Source organism: Stegodyphus dumicola, chromosome X1, assembly GCF_044657685.1.
Source record: "Stegodyphus dumicola isolate Sdum_Otavi_A_Nest chromosome X1, ASM4465768v1".
NCBI classification, from domain to species: Eukaryota; Metazoa; Arthropoda; class Arachnida; order Araneae; family Eresidae; genus Stegodyphus; species Stegodyphus dumicola.
Window position 1 is genome coordinate 167,972,163 of NC_140780.1, and position 21,413 is coordinate 167,993,575.

General features: G+C 35.0%; 1 protein-coding gene across 1 annotated transcript in view; it reads left to right on the forward strand.

Annotated features, from left to right (window-relative positions):
* Positions 1 to 1,283: 1,283 nt before the first annotated feature.
* The window catches only part of LOC118188373 (serine/threonine-protein kinase Sgk2-like), a 74,401-nt gene continuing 54,271 nt past the window's right edge, over positions 1,284 to 21,413 (forward strand). The window contains exon 1 of the mRNA XM_035358788.2: positions 1,284 to 1,422. Within this exon, the coding sequence (XP_035214679.1) occupies positions 1,410 to 1,422 (13 nt within the window). The 5' untranslated portion in view covers positions 1,284 to 1,409. The remainder of the gene's footprint in view (positions 1,423 to 21,413) is intronic.

Genomic DNA, 21,413 nt, shown 5'->3' on the forward strand with positions numbered 1-21,413 from the left:
TCACTGTCTCCTCTGAATGCAGAGAACAGTCGATGCTTTTACTTTTGCATAGGCAACCTGTCGCCATGAGTTGTGTATGGCAACGCTTTAGACGTTTTTATCCGGTGGATCGACGCCAAACTGTCGCCGAAAGTTGCGTTGAATTATGATAACAGTCGCTATCTTTGCGCATTCCGCAGCACAAAACACTGGACACCTAGGAAGAAAATAAAGAAAAGGGTAAATTTTTTTCTGACACCTTATATTTTACGTACATAATGCATTACTTCGGTTATACGTAGTTTTTCACTGAGTTATTCATCAACGTTTCTTTTCGCAGTTGAAACTAGATAATGGAGTCTGCCTGTTGACCCGACAGGTTTGCTGATGGGAGACACTTCACTCTCCGGTTATTTGGTAAGCATGTTTTAGCTGGACTTATAAACTCTTAATGCTTTGGTTAAGACTCAAAATAAAACATCACATCAGGATAGCCATGAAGATTTTTTTTCTTTCAAGAAATGTTAAAATTTGCATCATTATTAAAAGAAATCTCAAGATGAGCAACTGTAATGATGATGCAGTCAGTCTCATTTTTATATTAAATATCATGCATTTTAAAATCTTATGATTTTAAAAATGAATCAGAACTTTTAAAAATATAGACAGTATTTTAAGTACAGGAAGGAAAAGAAATTTGTATGATAGCACTTGTGTAAAAGTAATAACACTGAAATTCTTTAGCTAAAATACACATATCACATCCTTTAATTGAAATTTCGACTTAACGTCTTTTCTTTGTTTATACGATCTTGTTGAGCGGTCCCGTGTAGGTCTATGTATGTGTGCTTTACTGTATTGCCCGTGTAATGCAGAACAGTTGATCGTTTAAAATACGATTGTTTTACATTGTGACTTAAAAATAAAAGTAATTATCAGAAAGTTCGCATTAGTTTCAAAAGCCCAGAAGAAATATTTCATAAAAAATAACAAATTTATGTGCGATCAGGGTTTTTTTTTTTTTTTTTTTTTCTTATTTTTTATTTACGTGGAGAGGGGAAGTGTAATGTAGCTTAGCCACCTATATTACATTACTTTGAGTATTGGAAGTGCGTACAGAAGGAAAAACGTTAACAGTATATATTTCTACAGACCCATTTTCAGTTGTAGATTGTTTCAGAAGTAGAGATTAACCTAAGGAAAAGAGATTGCTGAAAGAGATTGGAATTTGTTTACGTTAGCAGAGTTTTGAATGAAGCGATTGCGCTGTTGAAGTGTCAGCCAATGAAAAGATTAAATTCCGAGCATTCTGAATAAGTAATTTGTTGGAAAGGAAATTGGCCTTCTGGAAAGTCATGGCAGCAAGAGAATCATAAAAGTTTTGAGCTGCGTGTAGTGTAAACATTGCCTCGCCATTCTGAGCTCAAGCAATGCCTTCGAAAAGTAAGTAATTTATTTTTCATATGCGTCACCAAAATGTCAGCCAGAATATTTCTGAAAGATAGTTCCTTCTGAAATTTTCGCTTATTTTATATTTTTATATTTAACTTTGGTTATCTATTAATGGTAAAGTCTTCGAGGTATGTTTGTCATGTTTTTTGTTTGCATAGTATCTGCGGTAAGTAATATCGGAGATAACACTATCAGTACGCACAAAGCAATTAGTGTATGATTTTAAAAGGTTGGCTTTTTCTTTTATTGATAGAGTTATCAACACTGATTCATAATAGAGCATTTCTGTATTATTTATCATCAGCTCTGAAGGTTTTAAAGGAGTAATAGCTAAAAATGTATGGACGCAGGGTTAACAATCAGATAACATTTTATCTAGGCGCAAACGTGTTTTGTAATTTAATTTTCTTGTACAGTTATCGTTAAGTAGAATAGATAACTTGTTTAGATTCTAAAATTTAGTGATCTTTTGTGTTCGAAATGAAGTCCTCTGCCGTCTCCTTTGGAATTTTTACTGCTGAGATCTGTTTCGTATATTGCACTAGGACGTATAGTTTCATATTTATGAACCTTGATTGCTGTGGGGTTAAAGCTTTATTAACCGGTTAATCAAGTATGATAAAATATCTGATTTATTTAATCATGCAGATTATCTCAACGATATATATACAACAGTTCCCTTGGATTTGAAATTTGATGCGTTTGAATATTTCATTATAATTTAAAAAAAATCTGACTTTCTTAAATAACCTTTAAAAATGAATACCTCATCCAGTATTCGTTTGCACAAGAAGGAGTTATTATGTATAATTATTAGTCCAAGTTATACTATCACACAGAAATCTTTCTGACAAAATAGAATTTCTAACTTGGGAAGGTTCCACTAAATATCATAATTGGCAAGCTAAAAGCATAATTATAGTGTTATAGTACTTGTTCTGAATTCTTTTTCCTTTCTTTGTTTTAATAGCTTCTAAATATCGACAATTTAAACCACGCAAATTTTTTATGATTTATAGTTCATGAAAATTAGTTTGGAAAATCACCTTATACTGTATTGTGTTTTTCATCACATACGTAATAAAATTTCTAACTAGGAAAAGAATCACCGAATATCATGATTGGCAAGCTAAAAGCACAATTTTTGTGTAAAATACATATTCTGCCTTCTTTTCCTTTATTTGTTTTGAATATGTTCAGAATGTCATAGAAAATTCATTCAAATCAGAGTGGAAAGTAAGTTGACATTACATTTTGATCTCTATCATATACTTGTAAATATGACAAAGTTAGTTTTTGCAATTAAAATTTTAGGAATGATAATTGCTTTAGACACTAACAAGGAGAGCTGACACAGCTAAATGGAAAAAAAGGGGAAGGAAAAGTTTATGATTTCGAAAGTCAGATGAAAATTCTGCGAGAGCTTTTTTGCCATGATGCTTTCCTTTTTAATTATATCAAGAAACTTTCAGTGATGTTAATGAAAATAGTCATAGAGAAAATGCACACAAAGAATGAAATTAGCACTGCAGATTATCATCTCTCGATTAGTGTCAGGAAAAGGAAGCGATTTTTTAATTACGTAAAAGACTTGTTCTTTAGGATAACAGTAAACGAAGATCTTACTGTTGCGATAATTAAATCTATGGTAATGTGGGGGGGAGGAATCGTAGGAAGGGGACCAAAGAAGGCACTGAAAAATTGTTTTAGGAACCGGAAAGCGTAATAGGTTACATTAATGAGTCAAAAACGATAAATAAATTTAACAGATTCCTTCAAATGAAATATTAATTAATGCTTTAATTCAATAAGCATGCTTTATTCGTATTTTTTTTTTTTTAAATAAGCTCTGTTGTATTGTACTTTTTTCGTGGATTGATCTTAACTTTTAAAAGATTTTTAGATTATTTCAAAGCTTATTTAATAGTTGAACTATAAATGTTTTAGACTTTTTGTCGCTTTTAAAATTTTCGTGGAAAACATGGCAATATTTTGCATTTCCTCTTAATGAAAAATATTTTTTGATGCTTGTGCTAATTTTTAAAAAACATATTTTTCGTTAAAAGGGCACATATGTGATTAAAAACAAGATTAAATGAAGGCCTATTCCATTTATCTGACAGAAAAAGCATCTTTTAAATAAAAGAAATTCATATGTAGAATATCATTATTGCTTATTATTGCAAAGCAGCAAAAATAGTTGCATGGTTTGTTTACAGCAACAACTCGTTGTATAAGGAATGTTTGCCCCAAAACATAATTATTAGTTAAAAAAAAGCATTTTTAGATAAGAGTGTTTTCTTCAGATATTTTTAAGAGTAAACATTCACATGTATGTTTAAAAAATGAATTTCAATAACCAGTAAAATCAGCTATTTTCATGAAAAAAAATTTTATGTTATGAATGTGTTAATTTAAATTCAAAACAACTCTGGTTGCCGATGTATTTTTCGACAGTGATTTCTGCGATTAAAGATATTTCTGGTTCACATTCGCTTATTATTAGCCTACCCTTAGCAGCGTGATTCGAATTCGTCTACGAAACACCTTAAAATATTAATAAATTATAATTTTTATTAGAGCGGTAATTTCATTCAATAACTTAACTAAATAAACTTCTATTTAAGTAAATAATATTTTGTTAAATAGAATGAAAATTATGTGCATACATTTGAAAGCATGAGGTCTTTGTAATGAAACATATTCGTGATAGATTTGACCTATTTTTGTGATTATGTGGAAGGGAAAATAAATTTTAATGTTTTCAGTTCTACGTCATTCATCTTTAGAAATGAAACTCGTGAAGTACGCAAAGCAAAACATTCATCTTTCAGTTAGAGGCATCGACCTCTTTTCGGTGACGCAGTTCATAATTTGACGCTAAAAATAAAACGACAGAACTTAGAACCTATTCAATCCTGTATGGTGATTGCGTAATTTTATAACCAATAATATTACTGCCATAATGACGACCTTTAGGAAAAAATAAAAGAAACCAAATCTTAAAAACTAATTTCTCAAACTAGCCTCTAACCTTGTATTCAGAAATATATGTTTTTGTGTACTTTCAATTCTTTGAGGATGGAAGCATAATGAAGTTTGGTAAAATATCTTTTCTGTAAAGCGCCTGTTGCTAGTATATTTTTAAAATATACCTCCATAATATTGTTTTATTAGCGCTGAATACCTAGAGGTGATATGTAATAGTATGGAGTCATTAGGTTTCCTTTGAAGCAGGAGACATAAAAAATTAGCAATGCCCTCACCGGGACTCGAACCTGGACTTCTCGAATACGCGTCAAGTGTGCTACCGTTACACCCAGAAGGCATGATGAAAGGAGGATGAAAATACCTTGTAAACGGAAATAAAGAAAAATAGCAAATATATATAGTATATAGTGTATAGAAAATTACGTCTTTTAATTTATTTCGCAAGAATAGTAAACAGTTGCTAGCAGTAAATTCTTCGAAGTTGCTACTATGCTACGTTAAACTTAGCAGTATTCAAAACACACACACATACGTATGTATGTATAATGGTGAGAGAGCAAATACGCAGAGACATGGGAATCCTCTTGCCCTCCTGAATCCCCATTTCAGCATTCGAATAGATAGCTCTACTCACGGTATTCTAATAATATCACCAATAAAACTTCCTTTAATTGTAAAATAGATGACATTACACACATTTTTATTAACATTTTAACTCTATATTATTACGAAGAGAAATGTATTAATGGAATACATATTTCTCGTGAGAAATGCATTTAAAATAATATACACTCTTAGACCAAAAGAAAAAAAAACAAAACGCACCAATAAGGATTTATCTGAATCGCACGAAAATCAGTAGAAGTGATGTACATGTACAGAAACACAAATGATTACAGTTTGAGAAAAATTGGATGATTTATTGAAGCGTAGAGCTTCACAAAGTGAAGAAGTCAGTAACGTGTTTGTCTACCTCTAGCCCTTACGCAAGCAGTTATTCGTCTTGGCATCGATTGATAGAGGTTGCGGATGTCCTCCTGAGGGATATCGTGCCAAATTCTGTCCAATTGGCGCGTTAGATCGTCAACATCCCGAGCTGGTTGGAGGGCACTACCCATAATGCTCCAAACGCGCTCAATAGGAGAGAGATCCGGCGACCTTGCTGGCCAAGGTAATGTTCGGCAAGCAGTAGAAACATGTGCAGTGTGGGGGCGGACATTATCTTGCTGAAATGTAAGCCCAGGGGTCGTGATATGAAGGGAAACACAACGAATCTTAGAACTTCGTTGACGTACCGCTGTGCTGTAAGGTTGCGACGGATGACAACGTAAGGGGTCCTACTATGAAAAGAAATGGCACCCCAGATCATCACTCCTGGCTGTCAGCCTGTCTGCCGGAAGACACTAAGGTCGGTGTCACACCGCTGTCCGCGGTGTCTCCAGATTCGCCTTCGCTGGTCATCCGTGCTCAGTTCAAAGCCGAACTCATCACTGAAGATTATTTTACTCCAGTCAGTGACATTCCAGTGCCAATGAGTCCGACACCACTGCAAATGGGCTTGACGTTGTACAGAGGTCAGTGGTAGTCGGCGCAAGGGGCGCCGTGACCTCAGCTCCCTTTCTGTGAGCCGTCTATGAATGGTCCTTTGCGGTCACTGAAGCACTAGTTGCACGAACAATCGATGATAATGATGCATCTGGGGCTGTGTGTGCCGCTCTGACGATTGCTCGGTCTTCACGTTCTGTCGTTTCTCTAGGCCTACCGCTTCCTTCTTGACGAAGTGTGAGGCCATGGTTCACCCATTCCTGCCAAAATCGTCTAATAGTGGCATCGCTCCTGCTCAAATGTCGAGCTATTCGCCGATAAGACCAACCGGCTTCTTTGATCCCACTACACGACCTCTCTCAAATTCTGACATCTGCGCATATCGTTCGCGCACCTGTATGCGAGTCATAGTTACTGTCTACCAGAGTACACAGAATGAAATTCGTGAAGAATTTATGACCTGAATCGTAATTTCTCTTCTTAAATATCCTGCCAGCTGCGCAGATAAGATGCGCTGTAATGACAACCGTTCATTCATTGGCAGCCAAAATGTAAAATTTTGCAATTTCTTTCGAAACCTGTATGCATATTAATTTGTGTCCAATTTGCTTTATATCTTCTCTGTGCGTCGTGGGGCGTCTTTTTTTTTTTTTTTTTTTTTTTTTTTTTTTTTGTCTAAGAGTGTATTTTGTATAAATGTCTTAGTTGAACAACGCAGTATTTAATAATAATGGATCCTGTATAAACCTATTAATTTATTTAATTTTTAAAGACTAAACGTTTAATGATTAATTAGCTGATAAATGTTTAGTTTTTATTGCATTCCGCTCATAAATAAATTTTAGTACAAATTAAATGTTTAGTAAAGAAATAATAATTAACTAATGCTAGATAATCAACAAATTATTAATTCTAGATATTAATTATTCATCTTCTTAAGACGTGTTGAAATAAATATGAAAGTTTTATATATATATTTATTTCTCTTCGACTTCAAATTTTTTCTTAAATTATAGCAAATTATAATTATGATTAAACAATTAATATAATAAGGGCAATTTTATTTGACCAGGTATTTTAAAATGTAGTACTTTGACTTGTATCTTAGTTCGTAGGAAAACACTGATGGTGGCATGTCTCTTGTACTAAGAAGTAGTGTGCAATACCGAACGAATATATTTTCAGGCCACTGATGGGCATAACCAACTCTATACTAGGTTAAGTAAACTCTGCGCCAAGTCCCTCCCCTCTCCCTGCAATAAGCTGCACAGTTCGATCTGACCCTATTAATTTTATATTTCAATTCCGTTCTTTTATCATACTTACAGTATCAATACGGAGAAAAATTGTTATTCTGAAAGTAAATCATTTTAAATAAATGCAAGCAATTAGAGCTAGCGAATATGCAGGGAACAATAAAACCTCAAAAACAAAAATAAAACCTCAAACTTTCTAGAAAATGAAAATTTTCAGCATCTGATCATCTAACAAAAATTCCAGTGAAAATAAAATAAACTTAGTAGTTCCTCAGAAACGGATTATTGCCCTGAAGAAAATTTGTGGAACCAATACAAAAGGATAAAAGTCATCAAGTTTGAAAGAGAGTAATGACACGAAACACCACTGGAAGATTTGCACTTCTTTATTTGAAGCTTATGTCTTACAGTCATACCAAAAGAGAGAGAGTGGGAGAAAAAATTATTACTTGCAAATGCATTGATTTACAACTAATATATATATATATAGTTAACTATGTCAGCATTTATAGAGAGAAATGTCTACAGAGGGGCGATAATGTTTCAACTGAATATTAACAGCGTGTGAATAAACAGCTTATTTTAATTAAATGGTTACTGATTAAATCCAACTTCCCAGGCTGCCATCTTTACAGCCCATTCCTTAAATACGGCTGAGGAATTCCTTAAATATGGAATATGATAATTTGATTGTATAATGAATGATTATATTTTCATATAATGTCATGAATGGGAAGATGTTTAAGCAGTTTAAGTGGTGTACTATTGGCACTTAAGGCATTTTTTATTTTGAATGATCTGTTCATTTGGAAAATGAAAGGAAGGGAATGCCGGATTAAGACTTTTAGAGACCCTAATCACTTAAAATATTTTGGTGCCTCCAACTATGTTTACGCCAATTATTTTCATTATTCATTCTCTCTCGGTCTTGGTTGAGCTGCGCCATACATTCCATGGTAAAACCGGCTGCGCCATACATTCCATGGTAAAACCAACAAAGATAAATTTTTGTGGTATCCCCTTGAGTCAGTAAGAATGTTTAAAATCAGCGATTTAATTCAAAATGTTTATCAGAGGCAGACTTTCCCTGATTCCCTAAGCACATGCTTATTTTGCTTAATGTCTAATCCAACTCTGGAAGAGGGAAAGCAAGCAAAGTAAAAATAAGTGAGCTGCTGAAACTTAGTCAATGAGAAGAAAGTATAAAAGTGTTAAATAACACCACTAGATACCGCTAGTAGTTGTTTTGAAAAAGGACATCACGTTTAGCATGCGATTACCAATGGACATTGAAACCAGAAAAGTATGTATAATTTTCACGTGATTTACGGATGATTTGTTGCGAATCGCATTTTGCACGTGATTTTAAACCAGAGGAAACAAAAACCTTTTAGCTAGTAAACAGAGGGCACTGGAAGCTTTCCTTAACAAACTTGGGAAATAGTTCACCACAGATTTATTTATGTTAACCCTTTCACCAATAGAGTGATGCTCGCACCAGGGTGCCTGGGCTTCAGGGCTAATTATACATCAAATACTGGGATGTAGGAAAGTATCCTAATCATCATCAGAGAACCAAACTTTCTTAACGAGCAGTAATGAGCAAACACCATTAAAAAGTAAATGAATAATTAATAATAATATTTTTGGGAATAAGAATTAATAAATAAATTGTAGAAAGAAAATAACCGTGATAGGGAGCGCAAAGTTTTTTTCTGATACAGTGGTTAGTACGTGTTCTATTCGAGTGGATGAAAAATCTTCTGGAAACAAGAATTAGTAAGAAACACGCAAGTAAGAATGTCTGGCACTTAAATACTATACATATGCTAGTAAAAAATACTAATTGGTAGAAATAGTAGCATACAAGAAATACAGAGATAATAGGAAAGCACGAAAATAACAATACTACAAAACTACATAATATCCGTATTTAGAACTGCCAATGTCTTACTGTTGTTTGCGAGATCATTGAATTCATATTTGTATATTTTAATCGCAGAGTTGTTAATTTTTCCCTGGCTTTTGTGAAATTTCTTTTCGAAATAGTTTTTTTTTTTTTTTTTTTTTTTTTTTTTAACCAATGGCGGGCTGTCAGCCAACTTCAGCTTGACCACTACTGAGGCCAGAAGTGGTGATCACTTTATTATGGAAGCACCTAATAGGCGGGCCACCTTTGCCTCCTATGAAAGGACGGACAGTTACAACCATGCCTTCTCCGGAATTCGAATCCGGGCCCTTTGGTATCGCAGTCGGCTCCCCTAACCACTAGACCGTCTACGCGGCCTTTTCGAAATAGTAATAATGTGTCTTTAGTTGAACTAGTATATTAAGTTCTGCGTGGATGCTGCTGTTTCCTACATACCCCGAGGAGTTTGTGATCTGGCGTAAAACACAGTTCTGGGCCGTTTGCAGTCTTTTTCGACTTTTCTTACAGGCATAGGCCCAGAATGAACATACATTGCAGAACATCGGATGAAAGATGAATCTGTAAATGAGTAATTTGTTGTCTATAGATAGAATACTGTTTCCAGCAATTAAGGGGTACAGTTTAGTTTTAAGTACTCGAAATTTCTGTATAACAGATATAAGTTGTGGGGTCCATGTAAAAAAAATTATTGAGGGTCACCTTAAGATAAAAGACCTCCTTGGCCCAGGGTATAGTAGTTCTATAGAACTTTGAGTTTTGCTTGATTTTCCGTCGTCTTATGAAGCAAATAGCATGAGTTTTGTCAACATTTACAAGTATTTTTCTTTTCGTAAGCCAAGTCTCGAGTGCTTAGATGTGTTCGTATAACTGTTGGATGACTGGACTTATAAATGGACTTTGGCCAAGGATCTCTACCATTAACATACATTACAAGTGTAGCGTGGGAATGTCGTTCACGTAAATGTTAAAGAGGGTGGGACCAAGTAAGGACCTTTGTGGAACGGCTCCTAATATACCTCGGCTTATGGAGTATGTACCAGAAACATGAACGAAAAAGAGTCTACCTGTCAGGTAGGATTTAATTATGTTTGTGATGTAATCTGGGAAACCCAGATAGTGTAGTTTGTATATGAGCGCATCCAGATAGACACGATTGAAAGATATGGCAATATCAATAAAAATTCCGCCGGTGATTTTTCTGTTCTGCATACCTTTAAAAATGGTTTTCGCAATCATGTAGAGTTGGTTAGAAGTTGACAATCTTTTCCGGACACCAAACTGATGTTGAATGAGAATATGTTTTTCCTCCAGGTGGCACTGATTCTTTTGAGTAGACAGCTTCCAAGATCTTGCTTAAAAATGGCAACAAACTAATGGGTCTATACGACTGTGGTGCAGTGTCAGGCTTGTTCAACTTGAGTATGGGAGTAATCCCCATGGCCATCTTCCAATCACTTGGAAAGTACTACCATCTCAGGATGATGTTGATTTCATAGAAAATTTTTAACCGTCAAGTTTGTAATTTTATCAATCAAAGGGCTTTAATTCTTCTTCATTTTTTTTATATAAGCATAGACTTCCGACTGCATGCCTGGAGTAATTTTGTCTGTTCCTGGAGTAATGCTGTGCGTCAGCTCGTAGAATAATTGGAGTGAAAACTGGAGATCAGGTGTTCTATTGTAGTGTCATGAATTTTGTTGGTGCAAATCTGAGATTCTAGATGCTAAGCTTAAATTTCTGCTGTCTCAATTTCGGTGTGGTGAATCTTGTTAGGGCCTTTAAGTGGTGTAATTTTATTGTGGCACTTTTTATATCTTGTAATTGCTTTCCACAGGGAGCTGTCATCTGTAGAGAGAGAATTTAGGTAGTTAGTCGAGCTGCGCTTGTGCATTTCTAAAAGACTTGACTGCGTTCCCCAGGTCATTGAATTTGTTTTTATCTTCTCTATTCCTATTCCTGGTTCGCTGTAAAAGTCTTCTAGCAATATTTCATTCCTTGATTAGTTGGCTTTACTGCTTGGTTCTAATGGATTTATGCTTCTTCATTTCCTTCTTGCATCCTTAATGGCTAAGCATCTTTAATGGCTTTTGTAAACTTCTAAATTGAACTATCAATGTCATCCTCTGACTGTATCGTTAGAATGGTATAATGTATATTGTTAGAGCTTTTACGTATTTATGCGACTCAGTAGGCTCTGTTGTGTGCTGTGGTATAACTACTGACATCCAGAATTTTTATATCGGATAATGGTTAGAGCAAACTTCGTCCAACACAAATATCCAGCGGGTCGCTGGTATTTCTGAAGAGGAAGAACTCGATAATTCCGGTGGAGCCAGTGACATATTTTGATGGTGCTTTTTCAGCTACTATACTACATACCGCTGAGTTAGTCAATTTAAATATTACGTGTCCAATGGAGTTATAAGCAGTTCCAGGCTTAGTGTCGTACTTTCAATAGGAAATTTAGGTTACCCGAGATAGTTTGCAGTGTGTCCTTCTTGTAAGCAATTCCAATACTTAACAGTGTTAGGCGTTTGGCAGAACAAGTTTCTGTTTTATATGGGCCTTGCACACTTTACTCATCTGGGCTTTAGCTAACGCATTTTAGAGGAGTGTTTGAAGTGTTGGCAGTTATAACTGTGTTAAACTTCCAGCCTGCTAAGCTGTATATGAATGTATGTTGAATAGTGTTTTCAACAGCACATTTGAATAGATTCATATACATGCATCTTAAATATCGAATTTACTTAAAAACAAGAGCCATTTTTTGCTATATTTTTATTCTAAAATTTGGTAAGGTTTTTATAAATGGCTATTTTGATTGAGAATGTAGAATGAAAGGAAAGAGTTTAATTATCACTCTCTATAAAATACTTACACTTTTCAAGTGCTAAATAATTGACTACTGTATGCATAAACAACATAACGCCCTCTGCTGAGGACAAGTACGTCCAGCTGAGCAATTTCAGTTTAGACTTGCATCCACCATTTTGGTCATTGGTGTGCATGAAGTGAAAACAAATAGGTAACAGCGGATCTCTAACTTTTCCTAATTTTCTTTTTATACCACAGTAAAATATTATTTTTAGTTATGTAGTTGAATGTAGCTAGTAGTAACTAAATTGGTGAAACCTGAATGCAGTTATATTTCGCTCTTTTTCCTCCATTGTAAGGAATATGACAGTATTCTAGATTCCCGAAAAGTCAGATTTTCCTGATCATCAGACTGTTTTTCAGCCGCATTCGAAAGCTTAATGGAAACACATTTGCGAGTATTGTCTTCTAATACCTATCTGGAACGCTATTTCTCTAATGGTATGACTTTGAAGGATAGTGCAGAAATGACACGAAATTTTCGTAAGAAATCAGAACTGTTAATGTAAACCCAAGCCTTTCGAAATGTAAACCGTCTTGATAAAACATTATCAAATCTGGGTATATCATCTTTTCAGATTTACGCACAGATTCCCTAGAAAAATAAAGCAGTTCGTGATTGACGTTGTCTTCAAGACGTTTCTTTGGACAAGGAATATGAAAGTTCTTTGGGATAAAAGAGAGTTATTTAAATTATGGCAGATTCTACAACATCAGAGACAGATCCACGAGCAAACGAAATCTATGGGGCCCAAAAGATGCACATAGAGTATCGAAAACGTCCAGCGGAAAATCTGAACGACAGGCTGTTGCAGATTTTTAATTCTACAACAAAAAAATACTGGACACTGCACGACTCATTACACCTGCAAGATGGAGTTTTTTACGATGGGTACCAAATAAACCACGAAAAAAATCTTCATGTTGCATCAGTTGTTACTGCAAATGCCTCGGGTCCCTAGTGACCTGATTTAGCTTCATTATTGGTTTCAAACTGTATTGAAGTACTTTTCATAAACTACGCATTAGTTTCTTTTGAGAAAGGGAGAAAATATGAAGAAGTGAGGCAAATACTGTGATGCATGCTAATCATGGAAATGTTAGCACGCATTTACAAGAGTGACGTTAGAAAGCTACAGCTTTAAAGCATCTTCCGAAAGAGCCTCAATGAACATTTTTCGGAACTGGGTCACCTAATAAGATAACAAAAGCCGTCTTGGTTTTCTGGTTTGTTTAACAAGTGGCTGCAGGCTTATCACATTCCTAATAACGAACCTTCATCTAATGTCTCGAACGAAACATTTGTTTAAAATTCTCGACATGGAGAAGAGACAAATAATTTCACTTTACTCATAGTCGAATAATGGGGTAAAGTACTTAATAATATGACTTTTCCCTCGTCTGTTACACATTTCGAAGCTAAAAATGGGAAAAATCAGCGATTCCCTTGCCGGAATTCGAAGTCATGATCTTCCGATAACTAGCCAGAACATACACCACGAGCCAGTGAATTACACCCCGAATGCAAGCATTGAGGAAGGCAAAAATTCCTTACATTCTTCCCCACTTAAAAGGAGATACGGGAGAAAGGAGGTTAGTCTCCAAACCCAGATGATGGATGACGATTTATTATCTATCAAATTTTAGTCGAGCGACACTGTAGAGTCTTAAAATTTTTTTAAGCAAGAAACATGAGAAATTAGCTGTGCCATTGTCGGATTCGATCTCCGGATCTTCCAACTGCCAGCTGGACATACTACCAATTACACTGTAAGGTATTTACTTCCTCCTTTCGGCATGCCTTCGTGGAGTAACGGTCAGCACGCTTGGCGCGTATTCGAGAGGTTCGTGGTTCGAGTTCCGGCGAGGGTATTGCTCAGTTTGCATCTCTGCTGCTTTCAAAAAATGCCAAATGTCTCTACAGTGGCGCCCTAACTAAAAAGGTGGTGGATGATGATTCTCCACCACCAGGAATTGGCGATTGGGTCCCCTAATCCCCAGTCGCCCTTTAAAAAAAGGGAAAGTATATGTAGCATCTGTAAGTGCGACACAACCACCAGAGGGCCTTACCGATGCGCCAGCAGCAAGAGCGAGGTGAAAGAGGAGTATGACAGATACTTTCTTCTGCTATCCCACGCGAAGGTGGTGAGATGTCTGTCTACACGTGAAGGTGTAGAGTAAGGAACTATAGTTTTCCACGCGAAGGTGGTAAATTGACTGTATAAATACATCAGCAAGTGCGAGTAGGCACTAATCGGTTAAGTGATAAGACTGGCAAAGTCTATACAGAATCCTGTTTATATCAAACGGCACGTATTTAATCTAATCTATACCTTCTTCTGATTTCCTTTATTAAATGTTCTGTGGTGTGGAAAACACGTTGGAATTGTTATTTAACATCTTCAACTCCCCCACTACATATAAAAGGTATTTTCTCCCGCCTTTCGGCATGCTTTCGTGGCGTAACGATCAGCACTCTCGGCGCGTATTCGAGAGGTACGTGGTTCGAGACCCGGAAAGGGCATTGCTCATTTTTCACGTCTTTCAGCATCAAAATAACCTAATGTATCTACAACACCACAAAGATAACGCAGCGAGGAATGCAAAAATTCCTTACACCTTGACCATCTCTCGTTATATGTAACCCTGGAATCAAAAAGAGAAACTACATTTTTCCCGCTACGATATAGAAATGCCGCCCAGGAAGGCATTGGATTCACGCAACGACAGATGACTTTTGGTGTGTTCTACCCTGAAATCGGATGATTGCAGATGTTTCTTCTTCAACTGAACAGTATATGCAAGGTTTGCAGGCGCGTTTAAATTTAGCGTGACTCTTGGTATTAGATGATGTATACTCTCAAGTAGAATTTTTTAGAGTTCTTCCCTTTGCTGTGCATTTCAGAATTGAACTTATTTATTCCTGTTTTTCGAAACACTTCTTTGGTGGTATTTGAATGATACTGGAACTATCTTTTATTCTTCTTCCTCTATTGTATTGAGCATGATCATTCTACATCTTTCATAAAGATCAAGTTTCTTAGCACTGAATTGCTTATTCAGAAGATATGCGAACCTAGCAGTATGTAATTTCATGATTATGTATTGAGATTGTTGAATTTTCACGTTTGCATTCAAGTAACCCTATTTGCATATAAAAATGTAATGTGTTTCGAAGTTATTTTAGGCAGACTATTTTTCAAAAATTCAAGCGATTGTAGTATGGACGAACTTTTTGAAGGACGTACTTAATATATTACATCAGTTGTATTTTTAGATTAACTGTAATACTTTTTTTCTTAAGAACTGCATAAACAGCTATTCTTGGGCGTTATATGGAATTTCCTGGAAAGTGCTCTGCATAATTAAGCAATTTTTGAGAAACAGGATGTGCACTAACAAAAATAGCTATATGTACATTTTATCAGTCAGGCTTAAACTACAGAATACAATTCTGAGAGGTCCGATGGGAAAGTCTCTCTAACGAGCATTGATAATGCAGTCAGCTGTCAGCTTTGGATCTATAAAGTAATTTTTTATTTCTATTATGGTAAGTATGTAAGTACCGCTTTTTGCTTACTCCTTTCATTGTTTATTTTCAAAGCAATTTAAGAGTACAATTTTATTCAGATGCACTGTATTTTGATTAATTTTAATAGAATTCGAAAAGCAACTGATGTGACTGCTAAATTCTGTTCATGTGATTCATTTTTGGATATTAATTACACGGTGAAAGAATTATATTGCCTTGTAATAAACTTTATCGTAAAAAGTCATTTTTTTTAAAAACTAGGTTAGAAAGAAAGCAAGTTGAATCGAAGCTTATGGTCTGTTATAGCTGTAGAGTCATAAGGTTATTTTGAAGCGTGAGAAATTAAAAATGAGCAATGCCCTCGCGGCGACTCGAACCTGGACCTCTCGAATACGCGCCGAGTGTGCTTCCAATTACACCATGAAAGCATGCTGAAATAAGGCAGAAAATAACCTTATATACGGGTGACTGGTAGGGGATTCACTCGCCAAATCCTGGTGGTGACGAATTATTGCTCACTATCTTTTAGTTCGTGCGCCACTCTAGAGTCTTAGAATTTTCGAAGTCAAGAAATTGAACAAATCCGCATTGCGATCACTAGTACTTCAACCTGGACCTCTCGCATACGCGCTGAGTGTGCTACCGTTACACCACGAAGGCATGCTGGAGGGAGGGAGAAAATACATTATATAGCCACGTATAAAAAAGCAGTTCTTAGCAATCTTCATGTAGTATCACTCATTCGTCGAAACCTTCAAATTATTGACAGTTGGTTTTTATAACCTGCCATCAACAAACAAATAGTGATGGCAATGACGGTGAATTTGGGTCAAGTCACACACAGAACGCGCAAATACATTATCTTAGAGTCCCCAACCTATAAAGATAAGCTTTATGTATACATGTAAATGTAAAGAAGATAGGAATCCAGAGAACTCGCTTCCTTAACAGTTGGATTATCTTAACTCAAAATCTAGGAATTCGATTAAGGTATGTTTTGTCTAATTCTGAAATTAATGACATGAAAGTAGGTCCAAAACTCATTTAATGCACTTTTCACATGCTATGCTTAATTGTAGTAAAAACTTTCATTTACATAGGATAATTAACATATTTAACGCAAACCCGCTAAAGAATTTTGATATGTGATAAGTATACTGTGTGAAAATTTAATGGCAAAGTCAGTGTTTGCAATACATCTTCTGTTTCAGATAACTGAAATGAAATCAGTATCATATACTCTGCTGTACATTTTTATCCCCTTATCAGTAAACTAAATAAAAATGAAATCCATTTTCAAGATAATTCTCCCTAAAGGCGAAGCAAATTTCAGATTTTCATTTGATAATCGTATACAATGAAATCTGACTCTAAAATATTTCATCTGGTCGTTAAACTATGTTCAATTTATACGAAAACACGGATTGATTAACTGAAGAGGAATTTTAATTGTTCCGTTAAAATTTTTTTGAACTATTCAATAATCTGTCAAAGTTTACAGAAGAAGTATGGATTCACATATCAGTATTTTCCAATTATCACTCGTGTACTGACGCGTTGTTATTTTCTAGTTACAAAACACATGCCGAAGAATTTAAGATATCAAAAATTTTATACAAGATAAAAAATTTTCTCATTTTCTTGACTTGGATCAAATTAATTTTAAATAAAGTCTAGTTCATGCATTAATTAATTAACTGGATAACTTATTCATAAATAATAAATTGTGTATGTTAATGTGTGAATATATTAATCATTTTTTCAAGCAGCCGAATTTTTTTTTCGTGTTTATATTTAGAAAATATTCATGAAAGTTTTCCTGCCTGGATGAGGAATTCCCCCCTTCTTCCCTACATGTAGCTAAGTCAACAGTGTAGTGAAATTCAAACAATGTGGCTAAAATTCCAGTTTCTGGTGTGCATTGCTTTAAAATTCACTACAGTTACTTTTTTAATCGTTGTAGTTTTGTTTTCAGATGATCTCAACATTCAGTTTTTAACATTGAATTTTAAAAGAAACAGCAGTGTGCATGATGTATGATTAATTGAAAGACAAATACGATTCGTACATTTGTACTGGTTGCATTCAATTTTGTCAAAAGCCATACCTATCATGGCTGCTTCGAAATGTTAAAAAAAAAAAAAAAAAAAAAAAGAGGGGAACGAGAAATAGCAATTTGTACCCTTCTTGCTAAGTGGAAGTCTTGGAGCTCATAAGGAAATTCCAGATAATTAAATATACACTTTTCTATGTTACAACACATACAAATGCTTTTTTTCTTTTCTCTGCCCTTCATTTTTAAGTTTAAAACCATCAAACGAAAGCATATCCATATCAAAATATAATCACTCTAAACATATTCATTTAGTTCAAAGTCTATAACAAATTACTTCAGATCTCCTACAGATTAATGCTTTCATGGAATGTTTCTAAGATAATCTTTAAGCAAAATTCTGATTAAGAATTGAAGTTTTTTAACTTGATCAAATATATTCGGCACATCAAACTGGAAGAGAAACACGCCAATGTGAAATTTAAAATTAGCTAAAACAGCAATCTTGTTCCAAATCCACTCCAAAGTAAGGTTGTTGCTTTACCTAATTTTAAATTAATAAAACTTAGTGGAAAATTGGCTCATATTTATGTAACTCGTGAAAAGCATACTAAAGGAAGGGCGTATTTAAAACGAAAGAGGCCCCGAAAGGTGAGGAAAGCAAAAGAATTTTAGGTCCAAAAAACAAAATTTTAATTAAATTGACAAGTTTTATTATTTATGTCCAGTGGGGCATTCATGGAATTATTGCAAAATATTCTTCATAAAGTCATATTGGTTTCTAATAAAACACAGTTCACTGAAAGAAAGAAATCAGTAATTAAAGAAATAATTCACCTGAAAATAATGAACAATTAATGTTATGTATTCAGAGTATTAAAATATTTGCATACAAGTCTGTATTCAGAGTTCGATTATATTACCGATAAACAGTAGTTTTACCTCTTGTTTCATTTACTGAGTAATTTAGCAAATTAAACTGCTTCGTAATGTAGCATGTAGTTAAATTCGTTCAGAAATTACATTTGTCTTCTAATATCTGTCCTAATTGTTAGGAAAAGAGAAATAAAATATGGTTTAATATTCTACAAAACTGTTATGGAAAATGTATTGGACAGATAATAATGCCGTATGCCAGGAACGCAGTCCATGTAAAAAATTATGAACATGCTGAGGGTGATGCTGAGCGGAACAAGCGTCGTGATCAGAAGGGGACCTACCGTCATGACCTACTGGATATAGAACCAAGCAACTTGTGGGTGCTCAGAAAGATTCTTCAAGAACAACGAGCTTTAATGCGGCATATAACGGCGGAAACAGCCTTGCTGTTCCATCTTTGAATTTTTAATACCTCATCCTCCTCCCGCCAAAACAGAGCTTGAAGTTCAGAAATTAACTCAAGAATGGCAATAATGTTCCTGCTGTCAAATATTGCACTATAGTACTCTGCTCTTGCTTTGAGGAACCCATTTCTCTGTATTAAAAATACTAATGGGATGATACATGAATTAGACTCAGCTTCCTTTTTCGATTATGTGATGTAGTTTCTGCTCCGCCTGTTGTCATCTGCAACATGCTCCTTATTTTCCTTACAGTTATTACTACTTCATTGTCAACTAGAATTAGTGCCTTTTCCATGTTCCATAAATTTTCCACAATATTCTTTGGCTTCTTTTTTAATTGACTCACTCTCTTATTTCAGTAATAAAATAATTGTCATGCAAATTGCTTGTAAGCATTCAAAGACTGTTTTATATTTTACGATATGTAAACATATGTCAAACATATGTTTAAACAGTTTCACTTACCAGATGTGTATTAATGTGCTGCGAATTTTCATGTGTCTTCTCTCCTCCTTCCAGAAAATGTCCCACATACCTTCTGTAACTGATAAAAAAGGGTTGCATAATCTAGCTGGTCTTCTCTCAGCAGTGAATTTTGGTATACCACAATTAGCGCATAGGATATGAATTATTCTGTCATTGATGAAAAATAGAACTGCATTCCACTTGACATTTGAAAGCGTTGTTTTTCAGATGTGTTGCGTGTTTGCGTAAAGGATTCTTTAATGTAAGATTTAGAAGAAACAAGAATGATGTTAAAACTAGCATTTTTAAAGCTTGTCTAAATTACAGTTTAAAACTGGTCCATGATTTGTGTGATAAAATCCAAGTCGTGCAATGGTTGCGGCGAGTAAGGCATTTCCCTCAGTTGAAAAATGAGAGGGAGCTCAAAATTAAAATATAATAAGTATAATACAAAAGTTAAAATGATAAAAATGTTTAGCACTTTACCGAGATTAGCTTCAGGCATTAAAATCATTCGACATACCCTGCTAATTTTCTTTAATAAGTTAAAATTTGGATTATCTAATTAGGGAAGAGTTCACTGCGGAGGACTTAAGGACTTTTTGCAGGAAACCATGTAAAGACATTAGGTTTTTTCTAAAAGTAGGAGTTGTGAAAAATGAGCAACGCATTCGTCGGGAATCGAACCACAGACCTCTGGAATACGCGCCCAGCATGCAGACCACTACACCACGAAGGCACGCTAAGAAGTCGGGAGAAATACCTTATAACCATTTTATATTTACGCTTCAAATGAAGGAAACTGCAAAGCATATTGCAGACAGACCATTATACTGCAGTGAATGGAAACGGGTGAAAGCTATCCGTGTTTTGGGACTTCAGTCCCACGGCCTCTCGTTGGCAGTAAATTACTAAGTCTGACAACTTGATAATTTCTGTAAGAGCATTTTCAAGCTACTTAAAAAAAATTTATTAACTGGAATATTAAATCATTAACACAAAAACTGAATTCATTTCAAAGTGTAATAATATGTATCTGCCCCACGTACATATTAGTCCTAGTTACAGCAAGATATGGTCACTTACCCAATTAATACACCCATGATGATACAGTTTTTGTCAAGCTCGCTGTGTGATGCCATTCTCACTGTGAATGATACTAAATAACAGAGTTTATTATTTGGTTCTATTTTTACTCTTTCTTGAGTCTAACATTCATTGCCCTTCAGCTGCAGATTATTAATTTATTGAACTAAGTAACAGTCGCAATGTTATTTTTTTCGGTGGGGGGGGGGGCTGCTTGCTGTGCCTTAATTATATAAATTTAATTTGTTCAAGCAACGAGTTACTGAAACAAATAAAAATTCTGAAAATGATTTCTCATTTTTCTTTAAATTTACATTTTGTGCCTGGTTTTCTCTGAATGAAAGGTTGCCAAAAATTGCCATTTAAAATGAATTGTGAAAGAATTTTCAATCATCAGAAGTACCCGATCCATACCACCTGAGATCCTGGGCGCAGTACTCTTTCAGATGACCCCAGTGTCCGCTTTACAAGTTTAAGTAATTTTTATTGCTTACGCATGGACGCATTCTTGTGGACCATAGGAATCTCGCGAAAACGTTATTTTAGGCCTAATAAAATATCCCCACATCTGTTTTGCACAGCTACATTTCTCTTTCATGCAACGGTGAGAAAAATTAAAGAGACGATTGGCTGCGGAGTGTATCGCAAGGAATAATGTATTCGCAGCTGTAGTTCTGCTCTACGCATCCTATATTTTTGCGCCGCCCAGCTGCGAGAGAAACTGGAGTGGATATTGTTTGGAAAGTGCAGTTTGCTTTAGAGACACATTTTTGGGAGTGGCTTTTTTTATGATTGATGCAATTTTTATTTTTGGATGATTTTTTTTAAATTTATATTAAATAATTAGGATTTAACAAACAATCGTACAACTATAAGGAATAAAAGTCATTACTTTTTCCTAACTTAC